The 23,518-nt window shown below is 49.9% G+C and overlaps 1 protein-coding gene across 2 annotated transcripts in view; it reads right to left on the reverse strand.

Moving 5' to 3' along the window:
- Nucleotides 1-23,518, reverse strand: part of NCOA6 (nuclear receptor coactivator 6) — a 389,704-nt gene that overhangs the window by 213,285 nt on the left and 152,901 nt on the right. For both annotated transcript variants that reach the window (XM_085619104.1, XM_085619103.1), the window contains exon 7: nt 20,539-21,651. In XM_085619104.1, coding sequence (XP_085475230.1) covers nt 20,539-21,651 — 1,113 coding nt within the window. The remainder of the gene's footprint in view (nt 1-20,538; nt 21,652-23,518) is intronic.

The raw sequence follows: 23,518 nt of genomic DNA on the forward strand, positions 1-23,518 counted from the left end.
TTGTCCACCCAGGCGGTCAGAGAACCTGCCCAGTATTGAACCATCAGGCATATGCCCTGCTGTTCCAGCCATGTCCAGAGAGGCATGATCTCTTGACAAAGGGTCCATGTCCCAACCCCACCCTATTTGTTGCAGTACTACATGGCGGTTGTGTTGTTCGTGAACACCTGCACTAGCCTTTCATTGATTGAGGGCAGAAAGGCTTTCAATGCCAGTCGGATTGCCCGGAGCTCCAAAAGGTTAATGTGGAGTCCAGATTTCATCAGAGACAAGAGGTCTCTGATCGACTTCTCCCAGATGGTCTCCCCATCCCAGGAGTGTCTGTCATCACTGTCATATCTGGCTGGGGAAGGGACAGGGGTCTGAAGCGGACATAAGCGCAGTTCATTAACCACCATTGCAGATCTTTTGCAGTTCCCTCCGAGATATGGACCATGTCTGAAAGATTCCCTCGATGCAGCGCCCACTGGAACTTTGGGACTCACTGGAACTTCAGGTCCCACTGCAGAGCCCACATATGCCAGCGGCCAAGTGTCACAAGCAGGATGCCGGAGGCCAAGAGGCTCAGCAGCCTCAGAGTTAGTCTCTATGAAATCCAGGACAGTACTCAAATATCGCATTCACAGCCTGAATATCCTGAACTTGCCGCTCTGGAGGTTAAGCCGGAAACCGCACAGTGAAAAGAACAGCTCCAATAAAAGGGTGCATCTGAGATGGTTTCAGGTGTGACTCGCACGTTGATAGTGACCTCCAGCGAACGCAGGAGGTCCGCCATAGTCTGGAAGTGGAAGACGACAGCCTGGTGCGAGTCCACCTTTAACAGCCAGTCGTCAAGATAGGGGAAGACTGGCAGCTCTGATCTCCACAGATGAGCTGCAACCACCGCCATCACCTTGGTGAACACCGTAGGAGCGCTGGTAAGGCCAAAAGGGAGCACAGCGAACTGAATGTGCTTGTGGCCCACCATGAAGCGCAGGTAACGCCTGTGGGTAGGCAGGACGGGAATGTAGAAATATGCGTCCTGCAAGTCCAACGTTACCATTGAGTCTTTCGGGTACAGGGCAGACAGGACTTGAGCAAGCATGCATATTTTGAACTTCTCCTTCTTCAGGAAGGAATTGAAAGGGAGCAGGTCTAGAATAGGACAAGGCCTAAATTCTTCTTGGACACTAGAAAGTAGAGGGGATAGTGACTACAGCCTCCTTCTGCCGTTGGCACCTTCTCTATTGCTCCCTTGGCCAAGAGAGACGTCACTTTCGCTGGATAATTTGGAGAACCCATCGGTCTGATGTTATAGACCTCCCGTATGGCAGAGAATGGTTTAGTGTGCCTCCTACTGGGTGCCCATGATGGTAAGAAGGTAGACTAGAAGACTTTGGAGGCTTTGGCTTAGGGTAGGGGTATACTGGCCCGGCCCCTGGCTGCCCAACCCACAAAGTCTGTGGGCTCCCCATCCTCGGCCCTGCAGAGGCTGGGAAGCTTGCGTGTCACATTGGCTTGGAGGGTATAGGGCAGCTGAAAGCCCCTTCAGTGGCCACAAAAGGAGCAAAAGGCAGATTTGGGGTGGCGAGGGGCCATGGAAAGGCCCAAGGACCCGGCCTTAGCCCTGCTGTCCTCAAAGCGCTCCAGCGCTGAATCCACCTGGTCTCCGAAGACACAGGAGCCATCAAAGGACATGTCCATAAGCGAAGTTTGGACAACCCCTGAGAAGCCAGTTGTTCTCAAGCCAGCCGTGGCGCCGTAAAGCCACAATCAAGGAACCAGCTCTGCCAGCGGGTCGCGGTATAAAACCCACATCTTATATTCAACTTAGCTGCATCTCTCCCATCTGCAACAGGGTGGGAGAGTATGGCCCGGGACTCCTCTAGAACCATGGGCAGCACCCGCGCAACAGAATCTCACAGAGCATGGGAGTAATGGCCCAAGAGTCGCGCGGTGTACACGGACTGCTGTGCCAGGCTGGTGGAAGAAAACATCTTCTTCCTTAATGTGTCCAGCCTCTTGGATTTCCTAGCCAGTGGGGCGATTGGGAATGCACCAGGGTTTACAGGGGAGGCAGAGGCTGGGACCATCAAGCTCTCTGAGGCAGGGTGTTGTGTGAGGAATTTGGGGTCCCCTGGGGTGAAGCAATCATCCTGCTCACAGGAGTTCCTTTACTGTTCTTGGACCAGGTCCCAAGCTGGACTGTTCCCATGAGGCACAGGGTCAGACTGATTTGCATATGGCCATGTCTGAACTGGGGTGGCAGAGTGGGCTAAAGAACGGTGATGGATCAAACCCAGATCTGTTGACTGGGTGTGAGTGTTTGATTGGTTCTGATGTTCCGTCCATCACCACCCCCTTTTGTACCACTTTGTTCGCCATAAGTTGGCGGGGTATGCTCAGACGTGAGTCACTTGCTCACTTTGCCACTGGATTCAAGCAAGCCTGGCTGAAGACGGCTGAAATGCCAGAAACCGGTCCTAGAAAGCTTGTTTCCGGTCCAGGGAAGGCATGGCTTGGCAGTTCGGGCTGGACTGTTCCCATGAGGCACAGGGTCAGACTGATTTGCATATGGCCATGTCTGAACTGGGGTGGCAGAGTGGGCTAAAGAACGGTGATGGATCAAACCCAGATCTGTTGACTGGGTGTGAGTGTTTGATTGGTTCTGATGCTCCGTCCATCACCACCCCCTTTTGTACCGCTTTGTTCGCCATAAGATGGCAGGGTATGCTCAGACGCGAGTCCCTTGCTCACTTTGCCACTGGATTCAAGCAAGCCTGGCTGAAGACGGCTGAAATGCCAGAAACCGGTCCTAGGAAGCTTGTTTCCGGTCCAGGGAAGGCATGGCTTGGCAGTTCGGGCTGGACTCTTCCCATGAGGCACAGGGTCAGACTGATTTGCATGTGGCCATGTCTGAACTGGGGTGGCAGAGTGGGCTAAAGAACGGTGATGGATCAAACCCAGATCTGTTGACTGGGTGTGAGTGTTTGATTGGTTCTGATGCTCCGTCTTATTCGCCATAAGTTGGCAGGGTATGCTCAGACGTGAGTCCCTTGCTCACTTGCTCCGGGATGCCACCGAGCCACCCCTAGACGCACCCACGGACCCTTCTGCTGCCGCTCCTGCGAGTTCACCTGCATCCGGACCTGCACGACACCCGCACCCACCAAGACCAAGACGAGCAACAACAGCAGCCGCCTCAAGTGCATCCTACTCAACACCCGCTCCGTCCACAGACATGCCATCGAGCTCTGGAGCCTGATCGACACCACCTCACCAGACGTCGCCTTCCTCACGGAAACCTGGATGAACGCCTCTTCAGCGCCCGACATCGCCATCCCAGACGGCTACAAGATCATCCGAAGGGACCGCATTAACCAGACCGGAGGAGGCATCGCCATCATCCACAGGAACACCATCCGCATCACGATCAACACCGACGACATCCTGACTACCGCCGAACACCTTCACTTCCAGGTCCACATCAACCCCAAGACCACCCTCCGAGGCACCCTCATCTACAGATCCCCGGGACAACGCACACAATTCAGCGAAGACATCGCCGACTTCATCAGCCCGCACGCCCTCCTCTCCACTGACTACATCCTCCTAAGGGACCTCAACTTCCACCTGGAGAACAACAACGACCGCAACACCACCACCCTGCTGGACAACCTCGATAACCTCGGACTCAAGCAACTGGTAAACACCCCCACCCACTACGCCGGACACACACTCGACCCAGTCTTCTCTTCCAGCAAGGACATCGCCTTCAGCCACGCCACCGGACTCCACTGGACGGACCACAGCTGCGTCCACTTCAGCTTCGGAAGGACCACGATCCACCACCATCAGCAACAGGTTGCACGCAGGAGCTGGAACAAGATCACAGCCGACCAGCTCGCGACCTCCCTGAACATGAACCCCCCCACCAGCACAACGAACCCTAGCCAGGCGGCCACCAACCTCACGAAGTGGATCAGCGTTTGCGCAGACGAGCTCGCCCCCCTGAGGACCCCACCCAGCAGACCCGGTAGCAAGAAAGCCCCATGGTTCACCGACGAACTCAAGAGCTCCAAGAAGAACTGCCGAGCCCTCAAGAGAACCTGGCGCAGAGACCCAACACCGAACAACATGACTGCCCTCAAGCGCGCCACCCGAAAACACCACCAACTCATCCACGCCACCAAGAAAACTGCATTCAGGGAACGACTGGACAACAACGTACACAACAGCAAGGAACTATTCAACATCGTCAAAGAGCTCTCCAACCCCAACGCCGGAAACAACGACATCACCCCTTCGCAAGACCTCTGCAACTCCCTCGCCTCCTACTTCCACAACAAGATCGCGGACATACACAACAGCTTCAGCACTCAACCGACGAACGCCACGACCGAACCACCGCCCCCCACCACCACCCTCCGCGCCTGGACTCCGATCAGCACCGAGGACACCGTCCGCACGATGAACTCCATCCACTCCGGGTCTCCGACTGACCCCTGCCCACACCACGTCTTCAACAAGGCCGACACTGTCATCGCACCCCACCTGCGGGACATCATCAACACCTCCTTCGACACCGCCACCTTCCCAGAGAGCTGGAAGCACGCCGAACTCAGCGCCCTACTCAAGAAACCATCGGCCGACCCCACCGACCTCAAGAACTACCGCCCCATCTCGCTGCTCCCTTTTCCTGCAAAAGTCATCGAGAAGACCGTCAACAAGCAGCTGGCCGCCTTCCTCGAGACGAACGGATCCCTCGACCCCTCGCAGTCTGGCTTCCAGGCCAACCACAGCACCGAGATCGCCCTGATCGCAGCCACCGATGACATCCGAGCGCTGCTCAACAACGGAGAAACAGTGGCCCTCATCCTCCTCGACCTCTCCGCGGCCTTCGACACTGTCTGTCACCGTACACTAGTGCAGCGACTCAGCAACGTCGGAATCCAGGAGAAGGCACTGGAGTGGATCATCTCCTTCCTCGCCGGAAGGACACAGAGTGTCCGCTTCCCTCCGTTCAGATCTGAAGTCACCGAAGTCATCTGCGGCGTCCCTCAAGGCTCCTCGCTCAGCCCTACCCTCTTCAACGCCTAAATGAGCCCCCTCGCAGACATCGCACGCCAGCACAACCTCAACATCATCTCCTACGCCGACGACACCCAGCTGATCCTCTCCCTTACCAACGACCCCGCCACCGTCAGAGCCAACCTTCACGAAGGGATGAAAGAGGTAGCCGAATGGATGAAGAACAGCCGCCTGAAACTGAACTCAGACAAGACGGAAGTCCTCATCCTGGGATCCTCACCCACCGCCTGGGACGACTCCTGGTGGCCCCCCGCCCTAGGCAGCGCACCCATACCAACAGACCACGCACGCAACCTGGGCTTCGTCCTGGACTCCTCCCTCTCCATGACCAGACAAGTCAACACCGTCTCCTCGTCGTGCTTCAACATCCTTCGCATGCTACGTAAGATCTTCCGGTGGATCCCCACCGAGACCAGGAAGACGGTCACCCAGGCCCTCGTCACCAGCCGTCTGGACTACGGCAACGCCCTCTACGCCGGAACCACTGCCAAACTCCAGAAGGCCTCAGCACGACTCATCCTGGACATCCCCCGCCGCAGCCACATCTCCGGTCACCTGAGAGACCTGCACTGGCTCCCAGTCAACAAGAGAATCACCTTCCGTCTCCTCACCCACGCACACAAAGCACTACACAACCAAGGCCCAGGATACCTCAACAGCCGCCTCAACTTCTACGCTCCCAAACGCCAGCTTCGATCGACCAGCCACGCCCTCGCCGCCGTCCCCCGCATCCGATGAGCCACCACAGGGGGACGGTCCTTCTCCTACCTCGCCGCCAAGACATGGAACACTCTCCCCACCCACCTCCGCCTGACCCAGGACCACCTCGCCTTCAGGAAGCAACTCAAGACCTGGCTGTTCGAGCAGTAGCGTACCCCCCTCCCCCAGCGCCTTGAGACCCTCTGGGTGAGTAGCGCGCTATATAAATGCGATGATTGATTGATTGATTGACTTTGCCACTGGATTCAAGCAAGCCTGGCTGAAGACGGCTGAAATGCCAGAAAACGGTCCTAGGAAGCTTGTTTCCGGTCCAGGGAAGGCATGGTTTGGCAGTTCGGGCTGGACTGTTACCATGAGGCACAGGGTCAGACTGATTTGCATATGGCCATGTCTGAACTGGGGTGGCAGAGTGGGCTAAAGAACGGTGATGGATCAAACCCAGATCTGTTGACTGGGTGTGAGTGTTTGATTGGTTCTGATGCTCCGACCCTCACCACCCCCTTTTGTACCCCAAGCAGGACATCTACTAGGGCCTCATTAAATTGGAGAAGCAGCTCTGAGGGGGACACTCCTCACTGAAGCACCTTCATCAAGAGCACCTCCATCTTGACTGCCACTGAAGGCACAATAAGTATAAGAAACAGTGATGGATGGAACGCCAGAATTAATCTCCGCCACTGGTAATCACTCGGTACGAAACCCAATCCATCATTATTTTGCACACCATGCCACCTCAGTTTGGACCCAGCTATATGCAAATCAATCTTGGCCCTGCTCCAGTAGGAACAATCTAGCTTAAACTGCCAAGCCAGGTCCTCCTTAACCAGAACACAAGCAACCCAGGACCGATTATGCCCTATCATCTGGATACAGCTTGTTTCCAGTAACATAGTGTGCACAGGACCAACGTCTGGGCATTCTATTCCCACTTAAGGTGACACAATAAGTATACATAACCGTGATCGATGGAATGCTTGAATTACTCTGAGTCACTGGAAATCACTCGGGCCGCATCCCAATCCATAGTTATTTTGCACACCATGTAACCTCAGTTTGGACCCAGCTATATACAAATCAGTCTTGACCCTGCTCCAATAGGAACAGTCCAGCTGAACTGCAAAGCCAGTTCCTCCCTGAACTGAACACAAGCAACCTAGGACCGACTTTGCCCTAGTTACGGGCTCATTAGCTGGGTAATGCATGGTTCCAGTGTTCATGGGACCACATTTGGGCATACCCAAACCACTTAGGCGCAACACCATAAGTATATAAAAAAGTGATGGATGGAATGCTCAGCCACTGGTAATCACTCGGGCTACATCCCAATCCATCATTAGCACCTCAGCCAACCTTCTCACCACCACCACTGGAAAAGACGCTCCTTCCTCTATAGCCACGGTCTACGGAGAAAGCAAGCATGCCAGTATTGAGAAAAGTGTCCAGTTCACGTGCCTCCGTTTAACCCTCACACCTGTCCATTTGGAGATCTAAAGGCTGGTATTCCTCAGGGTCCAGCAACCCCTCCTAAACCTCCCAGAGTCCTAGCCCATAGGAATAGGGCTCAGGCTCCAGCCTGGAATGCATGGCCACATAAAACTCTGGGAATTGAGCAAGGGTTGCTCAACAGGATGACTTTGAATGCGACAAAGATTTTGGTCTCTGCTACCGATCCCGAGATCTTCATCTTGACGGGGATCGAGACCATCGTGGCATCGCACGTAGAGCCACTAAGAGCTTGAGGGACCACTCCCTCAAGGCCTTCGGACTCACCATGCAACAGTTGACGCAAGTCTTCATGTCCTGGTTGTGGAACTAGAGGTAAACAAAGTGCACGTCTGTCACCAACTCGAGCGGTGACTTGAAGCTAGCCTTCCTACAGGACATTCCAGTCACATCAGGAGAAAACTTCTCAAAAAGGCGTTGTCAAAAGGCAAATAAAGGCTAGTTAAAAAGTGACTAGGGGTAACCCTTAGTGGATCTTCTCTGACTGGTGAAGAAAGGAAAAAATAGACATCACCATGCTGGGGTGATGCCTTTATAGGCACCGTGCATGTCGCTTTCAGCACAGATCATGCCACGTGGAACCGAACACCAACACCTACAGGCGCGCAGGGGTACTGCTCATGAAAAACCTTTTGATCCAGTCTGAAGAAAGGGTTTAATTCGAAGGTAAGGAATCTGTGATTAGAAGTCTCTTTAAGATATACAGTGTGCTACCACACCATGCTTTAGTAATAGGTTTGTGACATTGTGCCCCAAAATGGCACACCAGCTACTTAGTAATTCCCACTGTCTTGCTGAATGGGCTTGGCTAACTTGCTACACTTGTTCCTTGGCTGATTCTTGGATTTTTCAGACTCACTACGAAGACTATAATTAACATTGATGGCAGCAACCTCACTCTGAAACTTTTTCCAGCACCACTGTTGGAAATTGTGGGATGGGTGCATTTCGATTGTAGGTGTGTGCTGGGGGATTTTGCAGTGAACACGACAAAAAACAATTTGTTTGTATTCACACATTTTGCAGACCGTTTTCTACTCTCTGAACAAAATGCTAAATTACTCACTGAAAAGGAGGAGTAAGTGGTATGAAGGTGATAACAGATTTCTCAAGAGGGGAAAAATACTTTCTGTCTTGGATAAAATGATGTCCCACTTTCAAATGCACTTTTGTGTTCCCATTTTGTTCTGCATATCTTCAACTTAGAGTGAAATCAATGTGAATTCATTTCTGAAGTTATAGTACACAAAGATCTACAGCACTCCTGGGAGTCTCTGGCAATATCTTAAAAAGCAGAAATCCAATTAAAGCACATAACCATAGAATTCCGACATGCACAACCTCAATTTCGTGAGTCAGCCATACATATCCTGAACTTTTGCTGTTTTTTTTTTTTTTTTGTCCTCATCTCACCTATAAACTGCTAGCAGGACGTAACCGGTCAGTTTTAATGATGGGGCGCCCTCCGACCGCCTGCAATTGTTTAGGTTATCCAACCAATCCCCTTTTGTCGTCCGGGATGTAGGTGTTAATCATAGGACCATGGTATTTATCGACCCTTAGCAACTGCAGAATGGAATCAACAGAGTCTCAGTTCCTGGCCCAGAAGAACAAAGGGTGCCCAGAGTGTAGGAAGGCTAGGGCTGGAACTCATAACATCTAACCGGGCCATAGCCAGTGCTGATTTTAGCCAGTCTTCTACTTTCGGGGGGAGGGGGTCTTTCCACCTAAAACAGATCTCCCTTCGGGCCAGCAAAATCAAACATAATAACAGCCCTCTGTGTGGTTGAGCCAAACCGGCAGTGGACACCTGGTCGTTGGCAAAAAAAATCAGAGAGCCGTTCAACACGATATCTATACCGAAGGTCATACATAAGTATCTGCACACCCCTTCCCAGTATTTTCCTAATTTAGCGCATTCAAAAAAGATGTGTACATCGGTGGCTTTAGGGAGCGAGCACCTGGGGCATCTCGGCTCAGGGTCTGGGGCGAATTTCGAGATCTTCTCCGGAGTATAGTAGATTCGATTAGTAACAAAAAAGTGATTTTTCTTCAAACTGGCAGATTTTGTGTATTTATAAAGCAGGGTCATGGAGGGTTCCAGGAGGCTCCCAATATCCGGTTCAAAAGGAGAGTCATTCCAGGCTGAAACCGGATGAGGAATACCGACGTCATCTGCGTTGATCAGGAGCCTGTACCAGATGGAGATTTCCTTCTTCAGATGTTGAGTGTTTTTGAGAGCATCTTCCACCTCACCATTTCCCCTTAGATTCTCCTTCTCCGTTTCAAACCATGATTTTAGTTGAATAAACTTGAATCTCGAGAACCCCAAGCCTATTCTTGCTTTCAATACCTCCCAAGGATGTATGCCATTTTCATCCCCCAACTCAGACCAAGTCGCGACCCCGGCTCTTTTGATTGGGAGTGCTATACTGTCCTGGAGGCAGGGGGGGGTCCCCGGAGAATCCCAGATCGGTGCCTGATCGGAGTAGTAACCTATCCCACATCTGGAGCGGATGAAATACCAGACCCACAAGGCATTTTTGATCACCTTCAACCTTACTCGTTTGAAGAATTTTGGTGAGCCAAACTTGTAAAGAAACCCTGCTTTATTCCCCCCGCCTTCAGTGCTGACCGACTCCCCCAACAGCTTACCCCAGGCACATGCAGTTGGTTCCCCTAAAAGCATCCTGATACCCTTAAATTGAAAGGCGACCAGATAGCAGCGGATATCTGGAAGGGCCAATCCCCCTTTAGCTAGGCGGCGCCTCAATTTTTTCCAAGATAGCCTAACGCCCTTCTCACTCCAGATGAAACTCCCGATTTTACTTTGCGCCTTTGAAATAGAGCGTTTAGGAAAACCTAGAGGAACCGCGTTGAACAGGTACGTTAATTTCGGGAGGATGGTCATTTTAACTAAATTCACCTTCCCGAAGATGGTCAGGGGGAGGTTCCTCCACCTTGCGAACAGCTGATCAATTTCTTTTACTATTTTTCCTATATTAATAGATGGAATTTTCCCCAGATCTTTCACTATAACTATACCAAGATATTGAATATGCTACTTACCAGTATGCATCTGTTCTTGGCATGTAGGGCTGCTGACATTCATATCTGTGCATAGATCGCCACCTAGTGTTGGGTCCGGATGTTTGCACGTTGTTGTCCTGGAAGAGTCTTCGAAGTATCCTGAGATAGGTGACTCCTCCCCTGGACCACAGTGCGCATGGGCATCCTCTCCATCCTCAGATTGTTTTTCGCCATTGTGGCAGTGATGGAGTAGATACAGAAAGTGATGACCATGCTATACAGTAATTCTGAGAGCTGCAGCTGCTACAGGAGCCGGAAGGAGGGTGGGCGATATGAATGTCAGCAGCCCTACATGCCAAGAACAGATGCATACTGGTAAGTAGCATATTCAGTTCGAGGCATGTGGGCTGCTGAATTCATATCGCCCACCCTCCTTCCGGCGCCTGTAGCAGCTGCAGCTCTCAGAATTACTGTATAGCATGGTCATCACTTTCTGTATCTACTCCATCACTGCCACAATGGCATAGAATACATAGCAGTACCTCCCATTAGCGGCGGCTACCAGTGCCAGCTGCAGCGGTCTGAAAAAGAGTTTTGAGAACAGCCTGTCCTACAGCTGCCTGCTGTTTTGAGTGTACATCTACACAATAGTGTTTGGTAAATGTATGTATAGTGGACCATGTGGCTGCTCTACATATATCATGTAAAGGAATGTTTCCCAGGAAAGCCATGGAGGCCCCTAACTTACGTGTTGAGTGGGCTCGTGGGGGAATCGTTAATGTGCGTTTAGCCTTTTGATAGCAAATTTTAATACATTTAACGATCCATCTGGCTATACCTGCTTTGGAGATGGCGTTGCCTTTGTGTTGTGGGGAAAAGGCAACGAAAAGTTGTTTTGTCTTCCTAAAGCTTTTAGTTCTGTCTATATAGTACATGAGGGCTCTTTTGACGTCTAGTGTATGGAGCATTCTTTCAGCGACATTTTGTGGATTCTGAAAGAAAACAGGCAGTTCAATCGTTTGATTCATGTGGAACTGCGATATTACTTTAGGCATGAATTTGGGGTTGGTACGTAGTACGACCCTGTTTGCGTGAACCTGTATGAATGGCTCTTGAATGGTTAGTGCCTGGAGTTCACCAACTCTTCTCAACGAAGTGATTGCCACTAGGAAAGCTACTTTCCAGGTGAGGAATTGAATCTCACATGAGTGGACAGGTTCGAAGGGTGGACCCATCAGTCGGGTGAGGACCAAGTTGAGGTTCCACACTGGTGCTGGTGGGTGTCTTGGGGGAATTACTCGTTTAAGTCCCTCCAAGAAGGCTTTGATGGCAGGCACTCTGAATAAAGAGAGGTGCTGCCTGTTTTGGAGATAGGCTGCTATTGCGGTTAAATGGATACGTATTGAGGTGTATGCCAGGTTGCATCGGTATAGGTGTAAGAGGTAACAGATTATGTTTTGAATGGATGCGTCTAGCGGGTTAATGTCATTGTTACTGCAATAAATGACAAACCTCTTCCATTTGGCTGCATAGCAAGCTCTGGTAGTGGGTCTCCTAGCTTCCTTAATGATCTCCATACAGTCGGGTGGCAGGTTTAGGTAGCCAAACTCTAGGACTTCAGGAGCCAGATCGCCAGGTTCAGCTGTTGCGGATCTGGGTGCTGAATTTCTCCATGGTTCTGCGTCAAATGCGCGGGTTTGATCCGCAGTTTTTGATGCGGCACCACGGAAAGTTCCAGAAAGGTGGTGTACCATGGCTGGCGTGCCCATGTTGGAGCAACCAGGATGAGTGTCAGTGAGTGTTGTCGCAGTTTGCGTGCCACCAGCGGTATCAACGGCGCTGGGGGAAAAGCGTACGCAAATCTGCCGGACCAGTTCATCCATATCGCATTGCCCTGCGACTGTGGATGTGGGAACCTGGCGGCAAAGCTTTGGCATTTTGCGTTTTCGCTTGTGGCGAATAGGTCTATCTCTGGATGACCCCACTGTTGGAAGTACGGTTGGAGTACTGACGGGTGTAGCTCCCACTCGTGCATCTGGTGGCTGTGTCTGCTGAGCAGATCCGCCATCTGGTTGTCCTTGCCGGGGAGGTGCTCCACCATGAGGAATATGTTCCTCTGAATGGCCCACTTCCACATGCTCTGAGCCAGATGAGACAACTGTGGAGAGTGCGTTCCTCCCTGCTTCTGTATGTAGTACATGGCAGTCATGTTGTCCATCTGGATCAACACGACTTTGTTGCACAAGTGTACCTTGAAGGCTTTCATTGCCAGGAAGATTGCCATCAGTTCTAGAAGGTTGATGTGCATCTTCTTTTGTTGTATTGTCCATAGTCCCTGCACTGTGTAATGGAGTACATGAGCTCCCCATCCCTGGAGAGACGCGTCCGCTGTTAGTATGATTTGTGGAACAGGCTCTTGGAACGGTCGGCCTTTGCAAAGGTTTTGTGGATTCCACCAATGCAGAGAGTTGTATGCCCGACCGCTCACCAACACTAGGTCTTTTAGTTGCCCGTGAGCCTGATTCCATTGACGTGCCAAGCACTCCTGAAGCGGGCGCATATGTAGTCTCACGTGCGGGACTATGAAAATGCAGGAGGCCATCATGCCTATCAACTGCATGAACACTCGCGCAGGAAGGGAGTGTTGGGGTTTGAACTTTGAGATCAGCATTTGCATGCCGTTGATCCTCACCAAATTTGGCTGAGCTGTGGCCGCCTGAGTGTCTATGGTCGCACCTAGGTACTGTTGTACGTGTGCGGGTTGGAGATGTGATTTTTGGTAATTTAGTGAGAATCCCAGACTGTGAAGAAGGTGAATGGTGCGGGACATGTGGCTGGCACATTGCTGGGCTGACTTTGCCTGGACAAGCCAGTCGTCCAGGTAGGGGTAGACGTGAATGTGTTGCCTCCGTAGATGTGCAGCCACAGTAGCTAGGCACTTTGTGAAAACTCTGGTTGCTGTTGTCACGCCGAAGGGAAGGACTTTGAATTGGTAGTGCTGCCCCTGAATAGTGAACCTGAGATATTTTCTGTGTGACGGGTGTATGGGTATGTGGAAATACGCATCTTTAAGGTCTAGAGTGGCTAGGAAGTCTCCCTGTCTGAGCAGCGGGAGAACCTGCTGTAGGGTGAGCATGTGGAAATGCTCTGAGAGAATGTAGTGGTTGAGGGGTCTCAGGTCTAGTATAGGTCTGAGTGACCCGTCCTTTTTTGGTATTAAGAAGTACAGAGAGTACACCCCTGTCCCCTGCTGGTGGACGGGCACGACCTCTATTGCGCCTTTTTGCTGCATACTTAGCACTTCCTGCTGTAATAATGCTAAGTGCTCTGAGGACATAGGACGGTGCTTTGGCGGTATTGTGGGTGGAGTGGAGGTTAATTCAAGGCAGTAACCGTGTTGGATAACATCTTTGACCCACCTGTCCGTGGTGATGGTATTCCACGTGGACAGGAACCGCTGGAGTCTTCCCCCGACAGGTGTTATGTGGTCGGGGGGAAGGGAGAGGGCGTCACTGTTTGTTTTTGGGGGAGGACCTGGTATTGCCGTAACCGCGTCCTCTGCCCTTTGTGCTGGAGCCACGATATCCACCTCGGGTGTTTTTATCGTAGGTACTTTGTGTGCCTCCTTTATTGTAGGTTTGCTGTGACCCCTGTCCTCTACCCGCTCCTCTATTTCCGGGGCGACGAAAGGAGCCACTACGAAATGTCTGCGTTTGCAGAGCCCCCATTGACTTTGCAGTGTCTGTGTCTTTTTTTATCTTTTCTAGGGTGGTGTCAACCTCTGGTCCGAATAAGTAGTCGGGGTTGACCGGCTGATTGAGAATGTTATTTTGAACCTCAGGTTTGAATCCGGAGATTCGTAACCAGGCGTGTCGTCGTAGCATGACGCTGGTGTTTATTGCTCTCGCAGCTGTGTCGGCGGCATCCAGTGCACACTTAATGGATGCGTTTGTGAGAAGTTGTCCCTCCCTGATGAGGAGCTCCGCTGCCTCTTTGTACTCGTCTGGTAGATGCTGGAGTAGGGTCTCTAACGTGTCCTAGTGTGAGCGATCGTAGCGAGCTAGGAGCGCCTGTGTATTGGCAATGCGCCATATGTTTGCCGCCTGGGCTGCAATCCTTTTGCCGGAGGTCTCTAGCACCTTGGACTCTTTGTCCGGGGGAGGAGCATCACCAGTTGTCTGCGAGTGTGCCCGTTTGCGAGCATTAGCAACCACGATGGAGTCCAGAGGTAACTGGCCTCGAATGTACGTAGGGTCCCCAGGTGCTGGCTTGTATTTTTTCTCGATCCTGGGGTTTATTACCCGTGCCCTGGTGGTTTCTTTGAAAATGTCCTTTGCTGGCTTGAGGACACCTTTCTACATGGGCAGAGTCTTTACGGTCCTCTCTGGGGATGCGAAAGTGTCCACCAAGATATCGTCCTCGATTGTGTCCGAGTGGAGTTGCACTCCATGATTGGCTGCGGCACGTTCAATGAGGGCGTTGAATACAGCAGTGTCCTCTGTGGGAGACGTTTTTGCGCCATAAAGCTGCGTGTCCTGTGTATCCATAGCGGCACCTGGGTCTACAGGGTCATCCCAAGCTTGATCAGGGTCCTGCTGGCCTTCAGGGTCCATATCCCTGGGGTAGGTGGTGTCGTCACCCATGTAGTCCTCTATTGCGTCCGTGTCGGAGTGCGTCAGAGAGAAGGACTGTGGATCTGGGTAAGAGGTGTGGAGGCGTTCATAAAGAACCGGTTCCGATTCCGCTGGCAGTTTTTGCTTTAGCGGGATCCTGTAAGAGTCCAAAGCCTGCTCGGAAGTGATCTTCCGCTTTCGGAGCATGAGCCTGCCGGTGTCGGCGTCGATGAAGTGGGACGGTGATGTCCCAGTAGGAGATTGTGCAGTAGATGGGGACCTTGTCTGGGTGACACGAGTTCTGTTCTCGAATAGTTTTGGCGCTGTGGATGGCGGCAAACCAAAGGTGATGTTGGAAGGTGCCGAGGGTGCCTTTTGAGCCTTTTTCGGCTCGGAGCCCGACGTGGGCTGGAGGGCTGCCTTTTCTCTGATACGTTGCAAGGACGCTGCAACTTGTCGCACCGAGAACTCCGACGGTAGTTTGGCGCCGAGTTGTTCTGTAGAGGTAGGAGTGGACTTCTTTGGAGCCACAGGGTCATCGAGTCGAGGAGACGTAGTAGCTGTCGACGGCGTCGATGATTGGACCGTAGTCGCTGCTTTCGAGGTGGATTGCGATGCAGCGGCCATTTTAACCTTGGTGGTCGGTGCCGATTGTTTCGGTGCCGGGGGCCGAGGCGCTTTGGCGGTACCGATGGCTTTTCTCTTTGGGTCGGCGCCGACATCGGCCGCAGCGAGTTCGGCACCGAAGTCCCTTTTGGTGCGGTCGGAGCCGACGGTTTTGGCTGGCGTCGAAGGTGTGGTGGTCCTCGAGCCGACCAGCGTTAGTTTCACTTTCGGTTTCTGTTGAACCGGTGCGACGATTGGTTTCGGTTTCGTGGAAGGGAAACCAGTCTTTTTGGGTAATAATGGCTCTCGCTGGATGTCCGAGGCCGGGCCAGAGGGCGGGGCCGAAGAACTGCGGGATTGATCTTGGGTAAGGCCCGAAGGCGATCCCTCGACCGGAGCCGTAGACTGACGCACTGTGATATTCTCCGTTTGGAGGGGTAGGCCCTGCTCGTCACCAGAGCTACCTTCTTCGGCCCCTAAGGCCTCATCGTAGTCTCCTACCTCATCGTTGGCTTCTTCCCTGTGAAAAAGCTCTTCATCTACGTCTTCCGATCTGGAACCGTGTTCGGAAGCGGGGCTGGAGGGTATGTTTTCCACGCTTTCAACATCTTCGTCCTTGGTGCTGAAGATGTTGGTCGGGGCCGGTGCCGCTTGCTGCGCTTCAAGTCTCGCAGCTCGTCGATTCCGGAGAGTCTTCTTGGATCTGAATCGGGCACAGGCCATACATTTCGATTCGTCGTGATCCGGTGAGAGGCATTTGTAGCACACCGGGTGGACGTCGATATGTGGATATTTCGCGTGGCAAACAGGACACCGCTTGAATGGGGTCCTCGATTCCATCGTCGATGTAGGGTCGATGGTCGGATATAATGGATCCGAAAAAGTTGTTAAGGTCGCTAAACTAGCAAGTAAACTGTCGATACCGATCGGGAACAGTACCGACGAAAACTAAAGGCCTTTTGGCCTGAAAACTAAATTTTCCTAACTTGAGTCAAGATAAGCACATCCGAACCCAATGGCGGAAAAAAACAATCTGAGGATGGAGAGGATGCCCATGCGCACTGTGGTCCAGGGGAGGAGTCACCTATCTCAGGATACTTCGAAGACTCTTCCAGGACAACAACGTGCAAACATCGGGACCCAACACTAGGCGGCGATCTATGCACAGATATGAATTCAGCAGCCCACATGCCTCGAACTTAAATTTATTGCTGGTAACCCCACTCCACTGATCTATGTTCCAACACATAACCTCCGTCTTCGTGGGGTTAGCCAGATATCCTGAGATTGCTCCAAAGTCTTCCAACAGAGCCCCGACCTTTGGCAGTGTTATCTCGGGGTCATCTGTGTAGATGATTATGTCATCCGCATATAAAGCAATTTTAGAGCGATATTGCTGTGTCTTAAACGGAGGTATGGTCTCATCTAGCCTTATAGCCTGGGCGAGAGGCTCAATGTAGAGGTCGAACAGCAAAGGGGAAATAGGGTAACCCTGCCTGGTCCCTCTTTGGATATTGAAACTGGGAGTAAGTACACCGTTGATAAGGATCTTAGCTGAAGCATCCTGATAGCACCCTCTCAGAGTATGAATAAAGATTGGACCAAATCCCATCTCCTCCAACACCTCCCAGAGGTAGACCCAGCACACCCTGTCAAAGTCCTTGGCGGCGTCTAGCGCGACCACTGCCAGGGGTTCGAGTCTAGAGATCGCCAAATCGATGTTACCAATAAGTAGCTGTGTTTGTTCTTGGATGTGTCTCCCAGTAATGAACCCTTTTTGGTCTGTATTAACCAATCCGGGGGCTAACTTGCCCAATCTCCCTGCCAAAATACCCATGAAGATTTTATAGTCTGCATTTAGAATGGAGATTGGGCGATAGGAATCCGCTTTAGCTGGGTCCTTCCCTGGCTTCAGGATCAGAACAATGATTGCCTCCCTCCACGAATTAGGAACTTGGCCTGTTGGGCTGTAGACTGACTGAAAAAGGGATCCCAAAACATGGATGACTTCCTCAGAGAGAGATTTGTACACCTCGTTTGGGAGGGTGTCAACACCGGAGGCTTTGACGTTTTTAGACTGCTTTATTTGAGTTCTTATCTCCTGCAGCGTAATTGGGGAATCGAGGAAGTCTTTATTGGCCTGTGTCAGCGTGGAGAGGGATTTTGAGCTCAACCACCCGCGGATTTGTTGTTTAGAAGGAAATAAGTTCTCCCTGTATAGATCCGCAAATAAGGTGAGTATAGTATTTTGGATGTCACCTATATCTGTGGATCTATCCCCTTGGTTGTTTATCACCAGCTCAGCTATGTCATTCTTCGAGCGTTCCGATCTCGCTTTCCACGCTAAAAGAGCCCCAGCCCTCTCCCCATACTCATAGTTCTCCATCCTATTCCTATCCCATTACTTCTTGCACTTCTCTTCTAAGATGCCTCTATAGCGTTGTCTTGCCTGTTCAAGATCAAGTTCTACCCGCGACTTCCTTTGTCCATCTGGGGAGTTTGATAGCCTCAAAAACTCGGCTTCCAGCAATCTGATCTTTTCTTCGCCCAATTTCAATGCACATCCTTCGGAACGGTTTTTAAAACAAATGAGACTGTGCAGTCGGCCTCTTAGATTAGCCTTAAAGGCATCCCACACGACCTCAATGGCAGCTGAACCAATGTTGGTGTCAAAAAACTCCGAAAATGATGTTTTAACTGCCTGAATCAAATCTGGATCGTCTAACCTTCCCCTACTAAGTGTCCATCTCGATTGGGATTTTAAAGAAATTTTTTTGATGGAACAGAAAACGGGGGAATGGTCCGAAAGATGGCTAGGGAGAATGGATATATCGGAGTCCTTACCAAGTAGGAGCTTACTGGCTAAGAGGTAGTCAATCCTGGAGGAGTGATGGAATCTCTTGCTGTAAAATGTATATCCAGCCCTATCACCTTTCAAGAACCTCCATACGTCTACCAGGCCAAGGTCATGAATCATATTCTTCATTGCCCGTCTGACAAGAGGAGTCGGAATTAAACGAGCCTGATTTGACCTATCTAAATTAGGATCTAATAAGGCATTGAAATCTCCTCCAACAATTATTGGGGGAGCTAACAACATAAGCTTAGATTGCAGCTTAACAATATAAGAAGGGTCGTCAATGTTAGGACCATAAAATGAAGCGCACGTTAAGACAGTGCCCCCAAAGTCCAACTGCACTATCACCCATCTCCCTGATTTATCAGTCTGGATGGATTTAATTGAACAGGTTACCCCCCGTTTAACCAGAACAGCAACCCCACGGCTATTCATACCTTGGTCCGAGACGCCATAGGCTTTTATCCAAGGAACTCCCGAAAATAGTTTATCCGTCTCCCCAGTGGTCAGATGGGTTTCCTGTAAGAGGCAGACCCAAGCTTTCGCGAGTTCCAGATATTTCATAATCAGCCTTTGCCTCCTAATACATCGTAACCCATTTACGTTCCATGAAAGAAGGCCCAAACCGGTCTGGTCTATAGTTACATCAGCCATCGTATACATCGCCCCTCCACCTTGGTGTTGTTCCAAAGATTGAATCGCTAAAGTAAGATGAGGTTATTTTAGTATTTTTATTTTTATTTTTATATTTATTCCTTGCCCACCCCAGGTGACCCCCCCCCCCAAAGATCCACCCCCCTCCCGCAACCCCGTGCCTACCCCTAAACCCTTGAGGAACCCTCCCTTGAAGATGGGTGAACCCATTAGGTCACCCTCACCTCGGGTTCAGCTAAAAAACAAATATACTAGAGGAAAAGAAATGAGGAGGGAGTAGGAGGAAAGAAGTGTAACAAGAGATATATATTGCCAAATAAAGAGACCCCTCACTAATCACTTGACAATCCTCACTTTCCCTGTTCTGCCCTCCTTAATCCTGCCATAAAAAGATCTACCTCTTCAACTGTATGTAATACGTGCATCTGATTATTATGCATGGCACTCCGCTTAGCCGGAAATTTCAGTTGCACCTTTACACCCAGGGACCTCAATTCCTCCAGTCTATTACCCATTTCCCACTGCCTTGTAGCCGTTATGTGGGAAATGTCCGATCTTATTTGAAAGGTAAATAGATCCGAACCATTGGGGGAAAAGGTCAAGGAGCCCTCCTTAAGACCAAGTGATAAAACTAGCTCTTTTACGGAGTAAGAGAGAAAATTGACCAGAATCTCCTGGGTGCGCCGAGGCAGGAAGTACGGAAACAGTAGATGGCTCCGGAGTACGATCTCTGTCTGACATATTGATCGCCATGAAGAAGGAGATGTTAAGCGGGTTTAAGGTATCGGAACTTAACCAAGCAGAACTTGCGGGAAGGTTTTCCGTTTCCGAAGCCAATCAGGCAGCAATCAAGGCTTCCTGTGAAATTTTATCTCAGAGGCTTGATGAGGTGGTGGTTAGGACAGGTCTTCTTGAAGCAGAAATACCGGGCATTAAAGACACCATAAGTGAGGCCACTAAGGAAGTAGGGAAGCTAACCTTACAACAAAAGGCTCTGAAGGATGATATCGAAAGGCTGGAAAACCACTCAAGGAAGAACAATCTAAGACTCCTTAATATTCCCGAGAACTTGGAAGGTTCTGACTTAAAGGGGTTTGTTATTTCTATATTAAAGGGGTCTGTTTTGAAGGATCAGCCTGACATTAATGTAATGTCCGAAATTCAAAGAATTCACCGAGATCCCTACAGAATAAACCCGAAAAAACAGAAACCCCTGAAGATTCTGAACTTTTGCTGTTTTATTAATAAATCTTTATGTTGTGATTTTCCTTTTAATATCAATGAGAATATTAATATTTCGGATATACAAGATTTTCACAAGTATATTATTTTGCCTCTATCATTTTAGAGTCGATTACTTGGTCTACATGTTTTAAAATTGGGTAAAGGGCTTTGGTTTGATGAGGAAATGCAAATAAAAGTATAGCCAACAGTGTTCAATGACGTAGTTCTACTAGATTGACATATTACTTAGTGGTTTCTTACCTCCAAGACCTGCATGCATATTCTGTGTCCCCTGGTTTTGCTGCTGCTGTTGCTGTTGCTGTTGCTGCTGCTGCTGCTGCTGCTGCTGTTGTTGTTGTTGTTGTTGTTGTTGCTGCTGCTGTTGCTGCTGCATCACCATAAAGTTGGGGGGCAAGTTTCCCTGCTGAACTACGGTATTTCGACCAGGCGAGTTAACAGACTGCTGAAACCCTTGGGTGAGTGACACATTCTGGGGTGGCCTTTGTCCCATAAGCTGCTGTGGTTGATTAACCGTTGGAGAAGATACAGGGGATCCCTGCTGAAAGGTGGAAGGGGATGAGACAGGAGACTTGTTTGTCAAATGGGACTGCTGATGTGGTGTTGAAGCACGTGCTGTTCCGGTCTGAAGAGCCTTGAGGTGAGGAGCAGTAAATTGGGATGCGTTACTCATCTGAGAGAAGTTTGAGTGAGAAGCTTGTTGGCTTCCAAATGGATATGGAGGCGGAGGATGGGATGGAGTCTGAACCGTTGCCAAGGATGGTCTTGTCTGATACTGTGGCTGCTGCATCTGCTGTTGCTGCATCTGCTGTTGCTGCATCTGCTGCTGTTGCATCTGCTGCTGTTGCATCTGCTGCTGATGCATCTGCTGCTGATGCATCTGCTGCTGTTGTTGCTGGATCTGCTGCTGTTGTTGTTGCTGCATCTGCTGTTGTTGTATCTGCTGCTGCATCTGCTGTTGTTGCTGTATTTGCTGCTGCATTTGTAGTTGCTGCTGCATTGGTCCAGTTATTGTGGCCTTTTTCCAACCTTGGCTTGATGTAATTTGAGCCAGATTTCCTTGGGCAGGGGGAGGTTGGAGGGCCCCAGAAGGGAGCTGGTTCCACCCTGCAGGCACTGGAACTGTAGTTGGAGCAGAAAATGAAGGACGAACACCCTGAGGTTGCTGCTGTGGCTGCTGCTGCTGTTGGGGTAGTCGTGGCTGTAGTTGTTGCTGATGAAGTTGTTGGAAGGTGCCTGGGTTAATTTGCCTGTTAGTGGGCATGGGCTGTGTGGGACGAAGTTGAGGAGTCAATGATCCAGAAGACTGATTTGGTTGTTGGACCGCTAGACCAGCCAGTAGTGGATCAGTTGTATCTGTTTAATGGAGAAAAAAAAATCTATATTTAGAGTAGGTAGGTTGACTACTCGAGCAGTCTCTAGCAAATGATTTGTCAGAGTACAATGTCCAAGCCAAAGCAGGGTATAAAAGTATAAAGAACTATAGCAAAGTGCTAGGAACTTTGAATCGCTGCAAGAAACCAGGAAGTTGACGCAGTTACCTGCTTTTCTATTATGTTACAGACAGACAAATATAATGTGCACACGGGGAAATGTGAAAAATGCACTATCTTGCTTAACAACATCCCTCTTCCAACACTATGCTCCCACTAACTAGACAAATATGAAAGTGGTTGAATTTTAACATGGACAACACTGTAGCATCCATTTTGCTGCAACTCAAAACTCTGAACCCACATTGCAAACTAATATCTGATATGTATCAATTATCACCAACAGTATTTTATATCAGCATGAAAGACAAGCCATTCTGGGATTGGCTAAGGGGAAATGCATGTTAGGAATAAGGAGTATGAGACAATTAGTAGCGTGTAGAAAAGAGATATTGAATAAAATGACCAATGAAGCACAGGGCCACCGCTTTTTTTTTTATTAAAAAAAAGGGAGGAGTAGAGGAGATACCCAATGCTGGGAATGGTTGGGAGAGGCATATTGTTATGGGTGGTGCAGGGTTGGTGTTAAGTAACTGCATAAAAGATGAACACCGTAAGGAAGACAATTAGACATATGATTATGTGAAGGAACATCCAAAGGAAGCAAAAAGAGAAAAACGACAGGTAATAGAAGGTTACAGGTAAAACAACCTTACATAAAGAGAAATATGGTAATATGAAAAGGCATCAGGACAAGCAGAGAAGGGTTGCATCCCCAGGCAGATGTAGTAGATTGTCACACTGAATGACATGTCTAAGGCATGTGCCTCCTTCACACTTTAACCAATCCTGAAAGACAATGATCTATACTGAACTGCAATGCTTTGATACCAGTATACATTTAGTGTAGTTAGCTCCCTCTTCCTCAATGTAAATGAAATACACCTAAAGCAACTGGCTATTTTCCAGGACAACAAGATGGTTGTCTGAAATAAATGATCAAATAAATTAGGAACATCATAAAAGACATTAGTATTAGATAAAATCTTAGGGTTCACTGCTAAGCCCTAAAGTAGGCCTCCTCCCTCTAAACTACTCCGTTACCTTAGTGGATTAAACTGAAGGTTCTTCAGATTCTGCAGGTTTACGCTCCACAGGGATAAAGGAAGGGACTTCTTCTATCAGGACCACAGATGGATAAGGAATGTCCCTTCTGTAAAAAGATCCAGACCACTTGCGTTTTTAAATCAAAATAAAGGTCAGAATTGGAGTAGCCTGAAGAAAGCAGATTATCTGCCTTGGAGTCTTCATAGTCTGTGTAATCATAATTTCCATCAGGAAGGGTTATGGCTACGGAAACAGATCCGAGTAACTACTCCATCTGGGGGAGTTCCATTGCTCTAGGGAAAAGCTGTTCATCAAGGCATGTCCAGGCCTTCTCTTATTCCATCAGGCTAATTTCAGCCACTTTGGAGGGTAGCGCCAGCAGCGACTCAGGCATGGCACCGAGACCAGCACTGGTGGCAATGTCATAGATGATGTCATAGTCTGAGACTTTTTTGTAGCTGCTGAGGCCAAAGCCTTTAGGGTCGATGAGTCAGTTGTTGTCTGGGTCAGAAATTCTGTAGTCAACAAGCAAGGTGTGGGACCAACCTTGGGGAGTAGCCCAAAGGGTTCCAGAGCCACCCTAAAAATGCCCAATATGTCCTGGCATAAGGAATCGACCTGTACATTTTCGACAGTAGGAACAGGAAATTCCAGCTCAATCTTTCACAGCTATGGAACTGGCT

The sequence above is a fragment of the Triturus cristatus genome, chromosome 7, assembly GCF_964204655.1.
Source record: "Triturus cristatus chromosome 7, aTriCri1.1, whole genome shotgun sequence".
Lineage (NCBI taxonomy): Eukaryota > Metazoa > Chordata > Amphibia > Caudata > Salamandridae > Triturus > Triturus cristatus.